General features: G+C 37.8%; 1 protein-coding gene across 6 annotated transcripts in view; it reads left to right on the top strand.

Annotated features, from left to right (window-relative positions):
* Nucleotides 1-16,845, top strand: part of Cask (calcium/calmodulin dependent serine protein kinase) — a 430,362-nt gene that overhangs the window by 396,390 nt on the left and 17,127 nt on the right. For 3 of the 6 annotated variants that reach the window (XM_008843151.3, XM_008843142.3, XM_008843135.3), the window contains 3 exons: nucleotides 6,483-6,598; nucleotides 14,314-14,379; nucleotides 14,486-14,566. In XM_008843151.3, the coding sequence (XP_008841373.1) occupies nucleotides 6,483-6,598; nucleotides 14,314-14,379; nucleotides 14,486-14,566 (263 nt within the window). Of the gene's footprint in view, nucleotides 1-6,482; nucleotides 6,599-14,298; nucleotides 14,380-14,485; nucleotides 14,567-16,845 lie in introns of all 6 variants that reach the window. The other 3 variants (XM_029568448.1, XM_008843085.2, XM_008843127.2) reach the window with 1 other exon arrangement.

The following is a 16,845-nucleotide window of genomic DNA, read 5'->3' as shown; positions in this document are numbered from 1 at the left end:
CAACAATTAGAATTCTGCCACTCTCCCTAAAAAAATTTTAACTTAATTAAAAGGAACCAAAGATATTAAGTCAATAGATATTTCTGTCTTTTTATCCATTTTTCTCACTATTTAAGAGTTCTCTCAGCTAATCTCTTTTGTTGATTGCCTCTTTCAGCTATCCCATGTTTCCCAAAAATATTCTTAAATTTAGATTGTTGGAGCGGAGGAGGATTTCAGATGGCATCATGTTACACATGGGGAACCGTGGGCCCAAACAGAGAAGCAACAGCCTGCCATCTGGCATTGTCTTTCAGTCTGATCTTCAGGAAACAGTTTAGCATAAGCAGGAGGAAAGCATTTTTCTAAGATATTTGGATGCTGCTACTGTGAATGAAACTTTGATTTTACAAAACGTATTCTTGAGAGCTATCATATATTATAAGCATTTATTCAAAATAATTATGTGTGGGCTGAGGATTTGGCTTAGTTGATAGAATACTTGCTAGTTTGCATGAAGCCCTGGATTTGATCCCCAGGACTAAATAAATCAGGTGTGATAGTTGCAAGCCTATAATCCCAGCAGATGATCAGAAGCTCAAGGTCATCCTTGGCTATATAGAAAACTCAGGGCCGGCCTGGGATACGTGAGAACCTATCTCAAAAAAAAAAAATTGTTTAAAAAGAAAAGAAATAATTTTGTGAATTCCAGACTTCTCCCTTGTCACATGACCTATAAATCATGAGCTCTTAGTCCTCTGGAAGAATCCTGAGAAGCCCTGGAAAAAAGTAGATTTGCATCTTCTTTTGCTTACTCCAGGACTAGGTTATTTACCTCGAACTTCCTGCTGAAAAGAAAAGACCAAAAATACTGCAGAAAAAAAGAGTTTGGGTTTTATTTTGGTTTGGTTTTGGAGTTTTTTGTTTGTTTGCTTGCTTGCTTGCTTGTTTTTCTGATGATCTTGAAAGCACTGAATAGCTCAAAGGATACTGGGGAACTCAGCAACCAATTTTTCTATGAGAACCTTTCATCAGAGTGATAAGTAGACAAATTATTAGAGTACCAAGTTACCCCATTTTTACCAAGAAAGCATTTGCTATTATATACCAGAGGGCCAAGATGAAAACCTAAGTCCAAAACCACATGGAGAATCTGCTAGGATACTTTCCCCACATTGTTAATTAGGGCTGTAGAAACTGATAGCCCCAAGATAAGAACAAACAGAGGCTGGTCATGGAAACATATACCTGTAATCCCAGCACTTGGGAGGCTAAGGCAGGCGAATTGTGAATTTGAGGCCAGTCTGGCCTATATAGTCAATTCAGGGCCACCCAGGGCTACAAAGCAAAACCAGTCTTAAAATAAAAAAGAGCAGATATCCTTTCTTTCCTTCAATCAGGAGACTGAAGAGATGGCTGCTTGATCACTAGACAGTGCCAAAGATGAAAATAAAGGGGAACCGATCTGAAAAATGTGTGGCCACCAGTCTACCTTGAATGGAGAGGTACACGTGTGCACCCAGGCAACCAGAGAAACTCAAGCTATGCACTTCCTTTGAGGTTTCCCCTTTCCTTACTAATAATTCCAGATCTCTGGTATAAGATCAAAGAAAGTCTCTGCAGAGGGGCTGACGATATGGCTCAGTGGGTAGAATGCTTGCTGCTCAAGTCTAAGGACCTAAGTTTAGATCCCCAAGACCCATGTAAAAGCTGGGTATGGTGGTGTGCATCTGTTAGCTTCATTGCTGGAGAGCAGAGATGGGTGGATCTCAGGATCTTGCTGGACAGCCAGTCTAGCTAAAAAGGCAAGCTCCAAGTTCAATAAGAAATCTTACCTTAAGCCGGGTGTGGTAGCACTCACCTTTAATCCCAGCACTTGGGAGACAGAGACAGGTGGATCTCTGTGAATTCAAGGCCAGCCTGGTCTACATAGTGAGTTCCAGGCCAACTGGGACTACAGGGAGACCCTGTCTCAAAAAGACCAAAAAAAAAAAAAAAAAAAGAGGGAGGGAGGGGGAGGAGGAGGAAACTTTACCTTAAAAAAAGTAGAAAGCTGCTAGGCATGGTGGCACACATTTTTAATCCCCTTAGGAGGCAGAGGAAGATGGATCTCTGTGAGTTCAAGTGTCTACAAAGAGACCCTGTCTCCTGTCTCAAAAAGACCAAAAAAAAAAGTAGAAAGCAATAGAGGAAGACACATATGCCAACCTCTGGCCTCTATATGTGCACAGACACACACAAAGTAAAAATAAAAAAGAAAGTTTCTGAAGGAAACACTTTTATCTTAAATTCAACTTCATCCTAACCCCCACATAAACTTTCTCCAGGGCTCTGACCATCAAGACCAAATCACCAAAGCACACGAGGAAACAAGACCCAGCAGAAATGACAGAAAGACAAACCCAAATCCACTTCCTGTTCTGGAATTAGGAGGTGAAGATTTTTAAATTAGGATTACCAAATTTTTTAAAAATCAGTTATAAGTTTGAAAATTATCTTTAGGGGGCTAGTGTTATAGCTTAGTGATGGAGCACTTGCTTAGCATGTACAAAGTCCTAGGTTCATCCCCCAGCAAAAAGAAAGCAAAACAAAACAAAAAACCCATAGATATCTGGATGGATACATCTTTAGGGAACACAAAAAAAAATGTTAATGACATAACAGATTTAGAAAAGCACCGAAGGAACCTCCAAGAGGGAGAGAAGCAGTAACAAAATTAAAATCTCAGTGACCACACACCAATTAGAATGACTTTTAGAAAATTTCATCAGTAGGAAAATGAAAAAGCCAGGGGTGGTACATCCATCCAATGGAATGCCTGCCAGGAATAGAAAGGAGTCACCTATGGATATATGCAACAATATGATGAAACCTAGAATCATTGTGTTAAGTGAAAGACCAAGCCAAAAAAGAGGACATGCTGTCCTCTCACAGAAACTTTGGGAAGCTTCCAGCCAATCTATGTAGTAGCAGTGGTTACATAAGGGTGGTGGTGGTTACATAAGGGTGGCAGTGGTTAGGATGGCGGTAAAAGGAAGGCAGATTGCAGATGGCCATGAGGCAATTCCAGAAAAATAGCATTAATTTCCTGAGTGGTAAAAGTCAGTTTCATTCTACTATCATCACACCAAATGTAACCACACCACAATTTTTTTTAAACTAAGAATTGCTATTTTGATGTTTTAGCCTTAAAAATATTTAATGGCACATACCTGAAATACAGTGTTTGGGAGGTGGAAGCAGAAGGAGCAGAGTTCAAGCTACATAGTGAGTTCAAAGCCAGTATGACCTACATGAGACCCTGTCTCAGAAAAAATAAAAACACTTATAATAAGACTCTCTACACATTATAACATAAGCTTCATACACTCAGAATTTTGTCTTTTTAAAACTGTCAAAAAAAATCTTCACAGCCCTGTGTGGTGGTACACGCTTTTAATCCCAGCACTCACGAGGCAGGCAGGCATATCTCTGTGTGTTCAAGGCCAGCCTGGTCTACATAGTGAGCTCCAGGCCAGCTAAGGCTACAAGGGGACCCTGCCTCAAAAAGAACAACATGTTCCATGTTTCCAACTATCCTATCCCTCAGAAAAACTCTGACTGTAAACACTAGCACATGTTGAGCTCTGCCAGAAGAATCCCCTGAGCAAAGATTCTGCTGAGATTGAATTTGATGCTGTCACAGAAAATTCATGATATTTCCCAATAAATTTCTTCTCTCTAACCACAAATAAATAATTGCAACCCTCAATAAATAGTGAGATTGAGACTTGGGAGACAGTCTCTTTAAGAAAACAGAGAAGCATTACTCCTACTTATTTATGATGCCACCATTACCCTGATCCTACAATTAAATAAAGGAAATTCAAGAAAAGAAAATTACCTACTAGTAACCCTCATGAACACACATGCAAAAGTTCTCAGTGAAATTAGAAAATTAAATCCAGCAATAGAAAGGATAAAAGACCAGCAGGGCATGGTGGCACATGCCTTTATTCCCAGCACTTGGGAGGGAGAGGCAGGTGGATCTCTGTGAGTTCAAGCCCAGCCTGGTCTACATAGTGAGTTCCAGGCCAGCTGCTGGGGCTACAGGGAGACCCTGTCTCAAAAAGACAAAAAAGAAAAAAAGAAAGGATAAAGGACCATGACTCTGGAATGTATGGCTGTTTCAACGTTTGAAAATCAACCAGCCTGATCTACCATGTTAACAGACTAAAGAAGAAAATCCACATGATCATATCTATAGGTTCAGACAGACAACACATTTTATCAAATCCAACATGTAATCATGATTAAAACTCTTAAAGACTATGAATTGAAAATCTCCTTGATAGAGGATATCTACAGTTGACCTTCAGTTAACATTATTGCAAAGAGAAAAAATTGCAGGTGATATGATTCATAGAAGTTTGGAGGCTGGGCAAGGTAGTTCATATCTGTAATCCCAGTTCTCAGGAGGTTAAGATGGGAGTTTGATACCAGCCTGGACTAGACAGTGTGACCCTGTTGCAAAACAAAGAAATTAAAGAGAATCTAGATAAAGGATTAGAACTGATGTGAGAGTTTAGCAAACTTGTTGAAACAAAGTCAATAATACAAAAATCAATTCTATTCCTATTTACCGTGAACAGAAAATAAAATTTTAAGTGCCATGCATTACCTGCAACATCACGATGCTATATTTGTGTGTGTGTGTGTGTGTGTGTGTGTGTGTGCACGCGCGCACACGTGTTTGGGTATGTGGGGATGCACACACACACATATATATATATATATATATGAGTGCATGTGGAAGCCAGGGGACAGCCTCATGTGTCATTCCTTAGGAGCCGTTCGTCTTGTTTTTAAGATAGCATCTCTTACTGGCAGCAAGCCCCAAGGATCTGCCTGGCTCCACCTCCCCTGTGCTGAGATTACAAGTGTGTTGCTATACCCATCTTTTTTTTAACATGGGTTCTAGGGTTTGAACTCAAGACCTCTTGCAAGCACTTTACTGACTGAGCTATCTCCCCAGCCCCTATAATACTATATTCTTTTTAAAAGGGCCAGGGAGGTCATTCAGTTGCAAAAGTATTTGCCTAGCTTACACAAGGTGCTGGATTTGATCCCCAGCACCACATAAATCAGAAAACGATGGTCCATAGAAATGTACAAATTCAGGAATAGCCAGGATGCTCTTAAAGAAAGAGGTCTTTCTCAATCAGATACTAAAACTCATAAAGGTATAGTAATTGAAATAAAATCTGGGTTTACAGATGCTCAAATAAATCAACTTGAAGAGAAAGACACTCTTAAAGCACTCCCATACATAAATGGCTGCTCTATATGTAACAGAGATAGCACTGCACAGCAGTGCTGGAACAATGAGGTATATATTTTGAGGACAAAAAAAAAGAAAGGAAATTGGACTCCTACTTCATACTATAAGCAAGAATTATTTCTAGTATAGTAAACCAAAATATGAAAAACTATAAAGTTTGAGACCACCATATTGCAAACTCTCTCTAAAGACTATGAAAGATTTAAGATATTAAAAATACCATTAAAGAAAAAAATTAATTATAATTTGTGATAACACAATTTCATTAGAGCAGTTTCCTTGCCTTAAATTGAATTATGATGTCGTACTAGTGCTGTTTATTTAACATGTACTGCGTGCTTAGCGCTATTGTTGGGACATGACCTTTTTGATCCTAATAGTCTACAACATCCATCCGAGAAGCTCTGAGAGGCTCAAGAACTTGCAGATAAAATTCAAGTTCATCTGTAAACCTAAAAATGTACAACCAATTTTGAAAGAGATGTACCCTAGCTCAGAAAAATGTTATTGAATAGGTTAATGCTGTTGTAATGAAATGCTTCTTCTAATTAAAAAAAAATATTTTATTGAAAATAAAATAAATCTTCAGCAAGAAGGAAAAAAAAAAATTCAAACTTAGGTCTTGAGCTCTATCCAAACCCTCCCTGTTCTACTTTCTACCTATGTTGTTTTCAGGAAAACTGTATAAAATTCAGCCCTTCAGTCCCTTCATCTGCATGCAATTTATGATGCAATTCAGTGTGCCATTAGAAAGATTAAGTGGGAAATTCATATAGACAATGTGCCTAACATGGAAAATTCATATAGACAATGTGCCTAACACTAAGCACTAAGCATTCAATACCAGCTAATGAATAACAAAACCAGGATGCATACCAGGCCTGTCTTGACTCATTATCATTGTACTGAATCTTAACACCATGTGTTGAAATTTCTGACCCTTATCAGCTAATGTGGGCTCAAAAACACAATAGAATTTTACCGTAAGCCTATGATTTGAAAATATTTCTAGAAAGTTCTCCCAAAAACAAAGAACAGGCTTTAAGAGTGATTTAAATGACTGTGATGAGTATACTCATGCTGGTTTATATTGCCTTCGAATGAATTTTTCCTTTTTTCACCATAAAACCATGCATTAACTTTGAGGGTTTTTTCTTTCTTTCTTTCTTTTTTTGTGTACTAGGCGAGTAGCTTGCATTGCCATGGAGAAGACCAAACAAGAGCAGCAAGCCAGCTGTACTTGGTTTGGCAAGAAAAAGAAGCAGTACAAAGATAAATATTTGGCAAAGCACAATGCAGGTAGGAGAAAGTACATCTGTTTCTGAGGCTGGGTTAAACATCTCCAAGACCTAAGTAGATATAACATTGCCATTTGGTCTTCAGAGTTCTCTGTCCAAAACATTGTACCCTCTGAAACCTTCACCAACTTGCAAAAGCTTTAAGAAACCTGTCTCCAACTAATAATATATTGGTTATTCACCAGATATTTTGCAGAGCTGTACTTTTTAGGACAAAAATGCTGTTTGGAAATAGTACCCTCTACAACAAAAGGAACTCAACACATTAAGTCCTTCCTTGAGAACTGAGAGCTTGAGAGTGTGCGGAATCCTTGGGGATCCTTTCCTCTCTGACTGACATTGGCCTTGAGCGAATAACCCTCCCTCATAGTTCTCCCTGGCCCTTGGATATGGACCCATGACAGATATCTAAAGACAACAGTGCACAGAACGGCTGTGCTGTAAAGGGTTCTGTGGCTGGTTTGAAAGAGTGACATGGATATCAACTTGGTTTAGTTGGTTTCTGTAACTATTTGTCTTCCCTCATACCGTTTCCAAGTTCCTAAAAGTCCAAGGACATTGTCTAGACCCTCATCGTCTAGGCCTTCTCTTCCCTTTATCTGTATAGAGGTTTGGGTTCATCTGAATCACAAGGTTTACTTCTTTTGTTAAAAACTGACATGCAGGGCCTAGAGAGATGCCTCAGTGGTTAAGAGCACTAGTTGCTCTTGCAGAGGACTCAGATTTGGGTCCCAGCATCCACGTGGTGGCTAACAACAATCTGTAACTCCATTTCCAGGGGAACTGACGCCCTCTTCTGGCCTCCATGGGCATTGCACAACCCACCCACATGCAGACAAAACACTCATATGCATAAAATAAAAATAAATAATATTTTTAAACCGAGGTACATACCAAGAAAGTGTAGTGAGCTCTTTCAATTGAATTCCCAGAAGACTCAGGATGTCATTTAAACTGAAAGAAAATGTTAATCTGCTTGATTTCAATGACTTCTCAATGTGACTCCTTTTATAAAGGAACTTTTTCTGAGGAATTAAAAGCCCTGACATTGGCATTAGATTAGTTCCCAAGGTTTCATAAATAGTTCCAAAACATCAAACATGTGGCCAAAAAAGTCAGTTGAATCCAGTCATACAGATGCAATTCAATAGTATGCTTTTTGACAAATATGGAAAGCTTATTTGTCTCTGGAATGTTAATATACTAGGAAAAAGTTTTTAGAACTTCTGAATTCTCATTTCTCAATCAGAAATTAAATGTAAGCACTTTAGAAATCCTGTGTAGTATAGAATGAATAAATGTCCACATGGGTTAAGCTTAAATGGTTCACTAAAATAAGAAATCTTTCCCTTCCCATCAATTACATTATACATATTTTTATTCCTAATTAAATGCGTCATTTGTTTCTTATATGTACTACTACAGAACTCTAGCCTCAATGGCTTTTTTGTTTGTTGTATGATGGGAAGAAATATTTAAAGCAGACTAGCTAAACAGAATCTAGCAACTGTCAAGTTATACTCAAGTGGCACTGTTTGGGAAACTACACAGCACCAGCAGAATGTTGCTTAACCTGAGATGTCAGCAGTTATTGTCAACTTTCCTTAGCTGTCTTTACTTCTTCTCTCTTCTCTCTTCTATTCTTCTATATGCTTCTGCCAGACTAATACAATCTAATGAGCTCACGAAGAGATGGATTCACATTAGCTAAATATGAAAAGTGTATCAGCTAAGAATATAGCTCAGCAGTAAAGTGCTTGTCTAGCATGTGCAAGACTCTGTTCTATCCCAGCATCATAATGAAAAATTAAATTATCCATCTCAACTTGTAATTTTTCAGTGTTAAGTGGTAAATAAATACTGATAGCACTAAAATTAATTTAAACATAAAAGCAAACAAATAACTGGTTAAGTCTGTCAGCATGTCATTAATTTTATACTCTACTAATTGGAAGGCATGTAGACATCAGTATTCAATTTGCCAGTAGTCTTTAACTCAGCTCTGAGGATATAATTAAGTGAATTAATTAGAAAACTGGGCCTCTAACTGTTGACACTTAGTGAAATCATTCATTTAAGAATTCTGCCAGAGAATCAGCATTCAGTCTAACAGCCACTGATTTCCATGGTTCATATTTTCTGTCCTTTGGGCACCAGGACATAACTGTGATGCTTTCATCATGCCCATTTTCTGATTCCCAGTGGGTAGTATATACCAGTCCTGCAGATGTGCCTCTAAACTGAATAGGCAGCCTGAGGCAATCCTAGCACTCAAGAGGCAGAGGCAGGTGGATCTCCGTGAGTTCAAGGCCAACCTGGTCTACATAGTGAGTTCCAGGTCTCAAAAACAAAACAAAACAAAGAGACCAGAAATTAGCATACCTGAGGAAGTGTGTGACATCAGTTAGCTACTGAGGCCTTTGAACCAAGGAGTTTTGTTAACCAGTCAAGGCTGTCCTTTGTAATTCTAAAACTCATTGGATCTATGGTTCTTTCATCATTGGGCCTGACAAACAGGTATCATTGTGGAAAAGCTGAGTACTCTTGCACTGCTCCATGTCTCAGGCTTTAGCTCTCTGGGAAACATTGCCTGTCAAGGTTGAAAAGCATCATCCCTGATTTAAAAAAGAGTACAATTGCTTTTTTTCTCTGTCATTTGGCCTTCCACCTCCTATTCCAAACCATTTGTCTAACTTCTCATAAATGTAAAAACGAGGATAAACCATCTCTAGTCACATGAGAACGGAGGACCACTACTCTTGTGTTATTCTCAGTATTTTCCTAACCAATGACCTCTTTCTGGGCATCCGAGCCTTCTTTGTCATGCTTGAGGGATTGTTCTACCTGTCCGTGTTTGTCCCTGTGCATGAGCCCTCCACTGAAACAAAGTCTTAGCTCCTTAGAAGGAAAGCCCTTGCAGGGTCGCTTAGGTTTCTTTCTAGAACTCTGTGTTTATACTTATCTGTGGTTCTCTGGTCATAATACTGCTGTTTGGCTTCCTCACCTGCAGAGTGAGGTGAGCTCTTCTTGTAGTTTCTCTGGTCAGGAGGTGCCCAGCTTTTATCCTGGCCTTTCTGAAATACACTTGCCTGATGAAGCCTTCCTTTTGCCAGCATCTCTTCAGGGTTCTTCCACTTCATCAACTAACTTCTCCATTTTCTTTATCCTGAAGTCCAGAACCATTTGTTTCTCATTACTTTACAAGAGACCAAGTTGTCAGGAAGCTTGGAAGCCTGGTGTTTTATCAGTTGCCTGCTTTAGCAAGGATGAATTTTTCTCATAATGTGTTATATTGCCTATATAAAGAATTGTAAAAGTGTAAAAAGCAAATACTATTAACCTCTGTCTAGGTAAGGCAGATGCTTTGAAAAGTTTGGAAATATCATACATGGTCTTTCACACCACCTACTAGCCAGATGGGCTCAGGGGCCACAGATCAGACTATTTCTGAAGGATTTCTTGGAAGTTGATTATAAAATGTGGCACACTCTGTTCTTACCTTGAGACACCGTAAATTAAAATAAGGTCCTATGTTTTACTATCTACTCCAAGCCTTGAGAATTCATCATATACTGATAGTGAAATCTAAACCTTATTGTCAGATTTGGAAATTGCTTATATTTTTAAAAAGAAAGGATAGGAACTTTGTTAACAGCTCAAACTATGGAAACAATAATATCAAAACTATTTCCATTTCTGTCATCAGAAAATTCCCAATGTGTAGTTAAAGCAGAATTCTGTGCAAACAGTGGAGCCTACATCTAACATCTCAAAGTGGCAGCCTATTAGCTAAGCTTGATCCAAAAATAAATTTATTTGTATAATTTTATATCACATTTGAAAATCAGGTTATATAACATAAAACTTTGGGTTTCGGACTTCCAAATAGGGAATGCAGCATCACAAAGCCACTTCCTTTCTTAGGGACTCAGGGTTGCTCATGTGCCTTTGGAGGAACATTCATTCCCCCGTACCCACTGTAGCCACCCACCCCTGTTTTTTCCCTGACTCACTTCATTCAGCCATATCAGCTGCCTGGCCACTGCAGGCATGAAGTACACACTCTGGCCTGATGCTACTAGTTTTTAATTGTACCTTTTTTTTTTTTTTTTTTTTTTGAGACAGGGTCTCCCTGTAGCCCCAGCTGTCCTGGAACTCACTATATAGACCAGGCTGGCCTCGAACTTAAAAAGACCCGCCTGCCTCTGCCTCCCAAGTCCTGGGATTAAAGGTGTGCGCCACCACACCCAGCTTAATTGTACCTTTTAACTGTAGTTCTTTATAATATTTGAAGGAATGTCTAGCTTTTCAAACTGAGACAAGGATTCAGTGTTAACAGCTTCTTTAAAATGCAGTTGTTTAAATACTTGAGTGTCTGGAGTGTTGAGTAGCTTACCAGGAAATCAGAGAAATATAAGCAGAGTATGCCAGACAATATTTTTGAATCCTTGGGAATAGGCTGAGTACGGTATGTGCAGTATTCACAGCAAATGCATTATCTGAAAACACTTAAGATTTTTAGCCATATTTGGTACAAAAAGCATTTGTTCCGAAAAGCATTGTCACGCTGCTAGAAGAACTGTGGTCTTGAGGCATTGGGACTTCTCAGCCCCAAGACTTCCAAAAGTCACTTTTAGATCAAGTTACTAATTTAAACTTTTTTACAGTTCAGAAATTCTTTTTTAATTTTTTTTTGACTGTGAGAAGCCAGAACAGTGATACCTAAGTATCCCGAGAATACCAGGATATACATATGAACTTAGAGAATTTCTGTGATGCCACCCTAGATGTGTTTCAGTTATGCTTAAAACCACAAATAGTCATTAGCTTTTCAAAACTATCCTTTCTTCCTTAGGTACAAATAACTCTGAAGAAGAAAAGTGGCCCATAACCTCACTGACCTGTTGGCATTTCTTTAAACAATGAAAGTGGGGCTGGAGATACAGCTCAGTGGTAGAACACTTTATTACCATGTGCAAGGGTCTGGGTTTGATGCCCAGAACCACAAAATATAATAACAACAATAATAATAATAATAAGATAATAGGCACATGTGATTAGAAATTATAAACAGTATAGGAAAGCACAAAGTGAAAAGCAAGAGGCTCCTTACATTATTATCTGAAGAGGGTTTTTTATAATTCCCAAATAAATTTCTACACATATGTTAGCATATAAAATCCACTGGCTTTTATATAAGGATATGATTGAATTTATATTAAAGTGAGTTTTTTTAATGTGACTTATTTACCTTGTGTTTAGAATATTGCATGATAAAGTTTATTTTGTGCTTATTATACTTTTATTTTACTAATATATGAAAAATCATATTTCAATGACCCCTGTACATTTTTCATGCTGTCTCACTCCCAATGGCCTCTGTGCATGTAAGTAACCTGTTGAATGACTATGCCTCTGTGTTTTTGATGATTTCATTTTATTAAGTCCTTTTTTTTAATCAGCAAGCAACTTAACCCCTTTAAAATTTCAGTCTTTAAGTAATTTTCTAATATTCCTTGTATCTCTTATTTTTAAATATCCTTTTTTATTATTTTGCAACCCTTTTGATCATGTGACAGTTTTATTTAGACCACAGTAACCTCTTCATGCTTTTCATTCATAGTTAAGATTCTAATGTTTAACATGTCTGTTCATTCGTTTGTGGTGTGTTAATTGTTATTATCTAACTCATGTGCTTTTAGGAAATGACAAAGTCTTAAGTGAGCAGGACTCGGGTTAGGGCTCTGTAGAGGGAGAGAGATGTGTGTACCTTTTAGAAAGCTTGTGTCATTCTCATCTTGCTCTTTCATAAAGCACTTATTTGTGTAGATTAAAGCACGTCAGTTTGCTGATGCACTTCTTCCATAAGCAGCATACTTTCTCTTGATAGACATATCATTCATAAAGCAGTAGGTTCAGTTCAGAAAGCAGTGCCATAAACACTCCTGCTTTTTTTTTTTCAGTTCTTATCATTCCGTTACCACCGCAGCACGATGAGCTAACTCTACCGCAGGGAATCTCATGTTCATTATAATTTTGTGAGCATGGCATTCTGAAAACATTTCTCCAATCTAGGCTATTGCTAAAGAATATGGTCTAAAGATTTTTTTTACTCAAATTATTGAGAGAAAACAAATGCACAAATACCCATTAATATGCACTAATCCTTATTTTAACATATTCTGTTTCTTTCTATATATATTTTGAGAATGATGCTTTTTGTTCATTTGTATGTTTATGATCTATTACACTCCATGGTATCTTAAGTTCTTTGCTATTTGGGCAGATCACCAATGTGGAGGACTGAGTTGATGCAGTCATTTGGCCATATTGTTTGAAGGAACAGAAGTTCTTTGAATGATTCAACAAAGCATCCCAGATTCCATCATTACACCACAGAATCAATTTTATTGGATTATTTCACTCCCTCTAAAATGCTGGGAGAACTCACTATATTGAAGAAAAGAGGAAAATTTAGTGTGTACTTGATAACAATTGGGTATGCCCATGGGGGAAAAAATTACAGGATGCATTAGCCTTCTCATGAGAATTTTCAAATGTGTATGAGAATCAGACTCTGCTGAAATTCAACAGCAATGGTCATTCACTCAGAAAACTTTCCCATATAGCTTAAAATTGTTCTTATAATCATATTGTTAAGAGGCAGTTTTCAGGGGGCTGGAGAGATGGCTCAGCGGTTAAGAACACTGGTTGTTCTTGCAGAAGACCCAGGTTTGAATCCCAGCACCCACATGGCAGCTAACAACTGTCCGTAACTCCAGTTCCAGGGGATCCAACAGCCTCTTCTGACCTCCGCGGGCATTGCACGGCACGGGTGCACTTACCTATATGCAGGGAATACACGCATACACATAAAATAAAATTTTAAAGAGACAGTTTTCAGAGACAGATTTTTAAAGTACTTTGTAGTAAGAACTCCCCTTTCTCAAAGGTTTCTGAGCTCAGACTCTCCAAAGTACTTTCCATCCCATTCTTCTTGATTTATCACACAACTGCTCATATAATAATTTCTGACATGGTTCAAGAGCCAGGAATGCATGTTTCCCTATGTAAAAACCCAAAATTTGCCATCGAAGATATTTGAGTTACAGTAGAATTTGTGGAATGTTGATTTAAAGGCCTGTAAAGTCCTTATAAAACTTGACTTTGAAAGACTCTAGCATGCCACCTTCAGCTTTAAAAAAGCAGTAAAAGAGTGATAAAACCAGCTGAGCACACATTTGTCACCCATCTCTGAAAGGGGTTGAGCAGGCCCTTGCTTGGTTGCCTTCAGTTGCGTTCACGCTCTATTCATATTGATCACTGTCCATAGACTTTTTCTTTGTAGTATTGCTGATGTCTTAGAATTGTACAAATATGAACAGCATGTGGTTCTGAATGAATTCAAATGATTTGCTGGATACTGCATAAAACAGCCTTCAGTATCCTTTAGAACTGGACTCTGATGCATGTACTCATCCTATCTTTGGGTGTTCCTGGTTGTAAAGTGCATTTTCATGGGCTTAAAAGTGAAACTTTCTCTGCTAATGGCAATATGTATTAAATTGCAAGTAAGCTAGGTATCATAAGCAGGATTTATGGTCTTACTGTAATTTAGCTTTTCCAGTAAAATTATAACTCATCTACATGCAATGTCCATTTTCTATCAACTTACCTTGCTTCTAAATCTTTGCATTTTAGTTTTTGATCAATTAGATCTTGTCACATATGAAGAAGTAGTGAAACTGCCAGCATTCAAAAGGAAAACACTAGTCTTATTAGGTAAGTTTAGCTATATACAGCAGCTTGTTTATCCTCACCTTCAAAACTTTTTTTAAAATGTTAGTAACAGTTGTCAATTTTACCCTTCTTTTCAAAAATGGTGTAGGTGCACATGGTGTTGGGAGAAGACATATAAAAAACACCCTCATCACAAAGCACCCAGACCGGTTTGCATACCCTATTCCACGTAAGCAATCTCTTTGAATTCTATTTTTCCTATTACTTTATTAGTGTGATAATTTATGTGGGGTTTTTTGTTTATAAAAATAGTATATGTTCACTGATGACTGTAGGAAATTTGTAAAACCCAAAGCAAAAACAATGAAGAAAATAAGGCAATTCCAACCTCGTTTTCCAAATAATAACTACAGTAAATACTTGTTTTAATACCCTTCTAGGCCTCTCTTAATGAAAACATATGTACAATGTGCATGTGTTTAGAGTGGGGATAGGAAGTCTCATCCATTTTGTTTGTAACTTCATTTTTCCAACAGTATTCATAAACATTGCCTAAATAAATCAGTCTTCAGAAAAATAAATTTTAATAGTTTTATAATTTTCTCTGATACAACCATGTTTTCCTTAATCACATCTACATTATTGGCTTCTTAGCACTTTTTTTTTTGGTCTTTTTGAGACAGGGTCTCCCTGTAGCCCCAGCTGTCCTGGATTCACTATGGAGACCAGGCTGGCTGCGAACTCACAGAGATCTGCCTGCCTCTGCCTCCCAAGTGCTGGGATTAAAGGTGTGCACCACCACGCCCAGCTCTTAGCACTTTTTAAGCCCAGTCAACATGCTGTTTTTTGAGGAATTTCAAATCTGTAATATTTTTTAATCCCCTTACCTTTCTATTTCATATTTTTAACCTCTTGTTGTCTTTCATTTCCTCCGTAGTGAAATGAAGTAATTCCATGGTTGTAAAAAGGGTTCAAGAATCTGTGTATCAAGCCCTTAACAGATGATTGATAAGTAGTAGCTATCTGACCTGACATTTTATTGTTAGCATCATTATTCCCAAAGGTTACCATTTCAATTTCAGAAGCTAGAGGTTAGATCTTTGTTTAGGGTAGGCAGAAGTGAGCTACAGAAGTAGCCAGGCATGATGGCACACACCTATAATAATAGCATAATCCGGCACTCAGGAAACAGAAGCAGGAGAATCCCTGCAAGTTTAAAGCCTTATCTAGGCAACATAGTAAGTTCAAGACTGGCCATGGCTACATTTTAAGATCCTGCCTCAAAAAAAATCAAGAACAAAAAAAGAGTAGTAGGAGAAAATGTCAAGACTGGCTCCTTCCTGCTAGGTGCCAGAAGCCTTCCTGAAGCAAGGTCAGTGGACACCTCAGAGATCTAGGGGGCTTCATAAGATCACAGATTAACATAAGAAAACTGTATCAAGTATCACTGCAATTGGTGCTACTGCAATTTTCTGGTAAAACATTTTGAAATATTCTTTCGATTCTTACATCTATATCATGAGTACAGTGAACTTGGCTCCATTTGGTTTTTCATGATCACATAACAGCTGAACTTCTACTTATTAAATATCCAGCTGATTGGGTTAGTTTTAAGGCTTATTCTTACCTTTGTCATCAACTATGTCTGATCTCTCAGCTATTTTACCCCAGATGTGTATGTACCATACATTAACTACTTAGATAGCTGAAAATAGTATGCCTTCTTCAGCCTTTGGTGTAATGGGGAAAGCATTCCTCTTTAAATTGTCCACAGTTTGATGACTGTGACACTTGCCAGTTTTAATCGTCTAGCAGGAAGGGAGGAATTCCCCATTCCCTATCTGCTTACATCCATGTATCTAGCAAAGCGAAGCATAAATTTGACCTTATTCAACTATATGGTATGAAGAATCACAAAAATTCAGTTAAAAGAAAAGAAAGAAAGGAAACAATACAGAGGGAAGGAAATTGAAAGATGTGAGAACAAAATCAGGAAAGGGAAGGAGAAGAGAGAAAGGGAGATAAAGATAAAAGTTTTAAAAACCAATTGTGTTAGACTCTTGTTGATATGACAAATACCTGAAAGAACACTTTAAAAGAAGAAAGAGTTGTTTTGGCTCACAGTTTCAGAAGTGTCAGTCCACAGGTGGCCCTAAGGCCATCATGTTTTCAGTATGGTATGCCTGCCTTTTGCTGTTTTCTAACATTCTCATTTGTGAAGTAATATAGACTAGCATTATCTAGGAGAATTTTCTGTAATAGTGATAGTCTTCAATATTTAAACTGTGACTCTTCAGCCCTTGAAGTGTGGCTAGTGAGACTAAGGAACTCAACTTATAGTTCTGTTTCCATTTAAATTTAAATAGTCATATGTGGTTTTCCATTCTTTTATTATTTTTCTTTCTTCTTCTATACAAGACCCAAGTATGTTAAAGCACATAATAATTTAAGTGACTTGGGTCACTTCATGTCTTTCTCCTGGAGTGTCCCATAAAGGGATGAAATGCA

This window comes from Nannospalax galili, unplaced genomic scaffold (genome assembly GCF_000622305.1).
Source record: "Nannospalax galili isolate Female #2095 unplaced genomic scaffold, S.galili_v1.0 scaffold270, whole genome shotgun sequence".
Taxonomy (NCBI): Eukaryota; Metazoa; Chordata; class Mammalia; order Rodentia; family Spalacidae; genus Nannospalax; species Nannospalax galili.
This window is presented reverse-complemented; position numbering and strand designations above follow the sequence as displayed.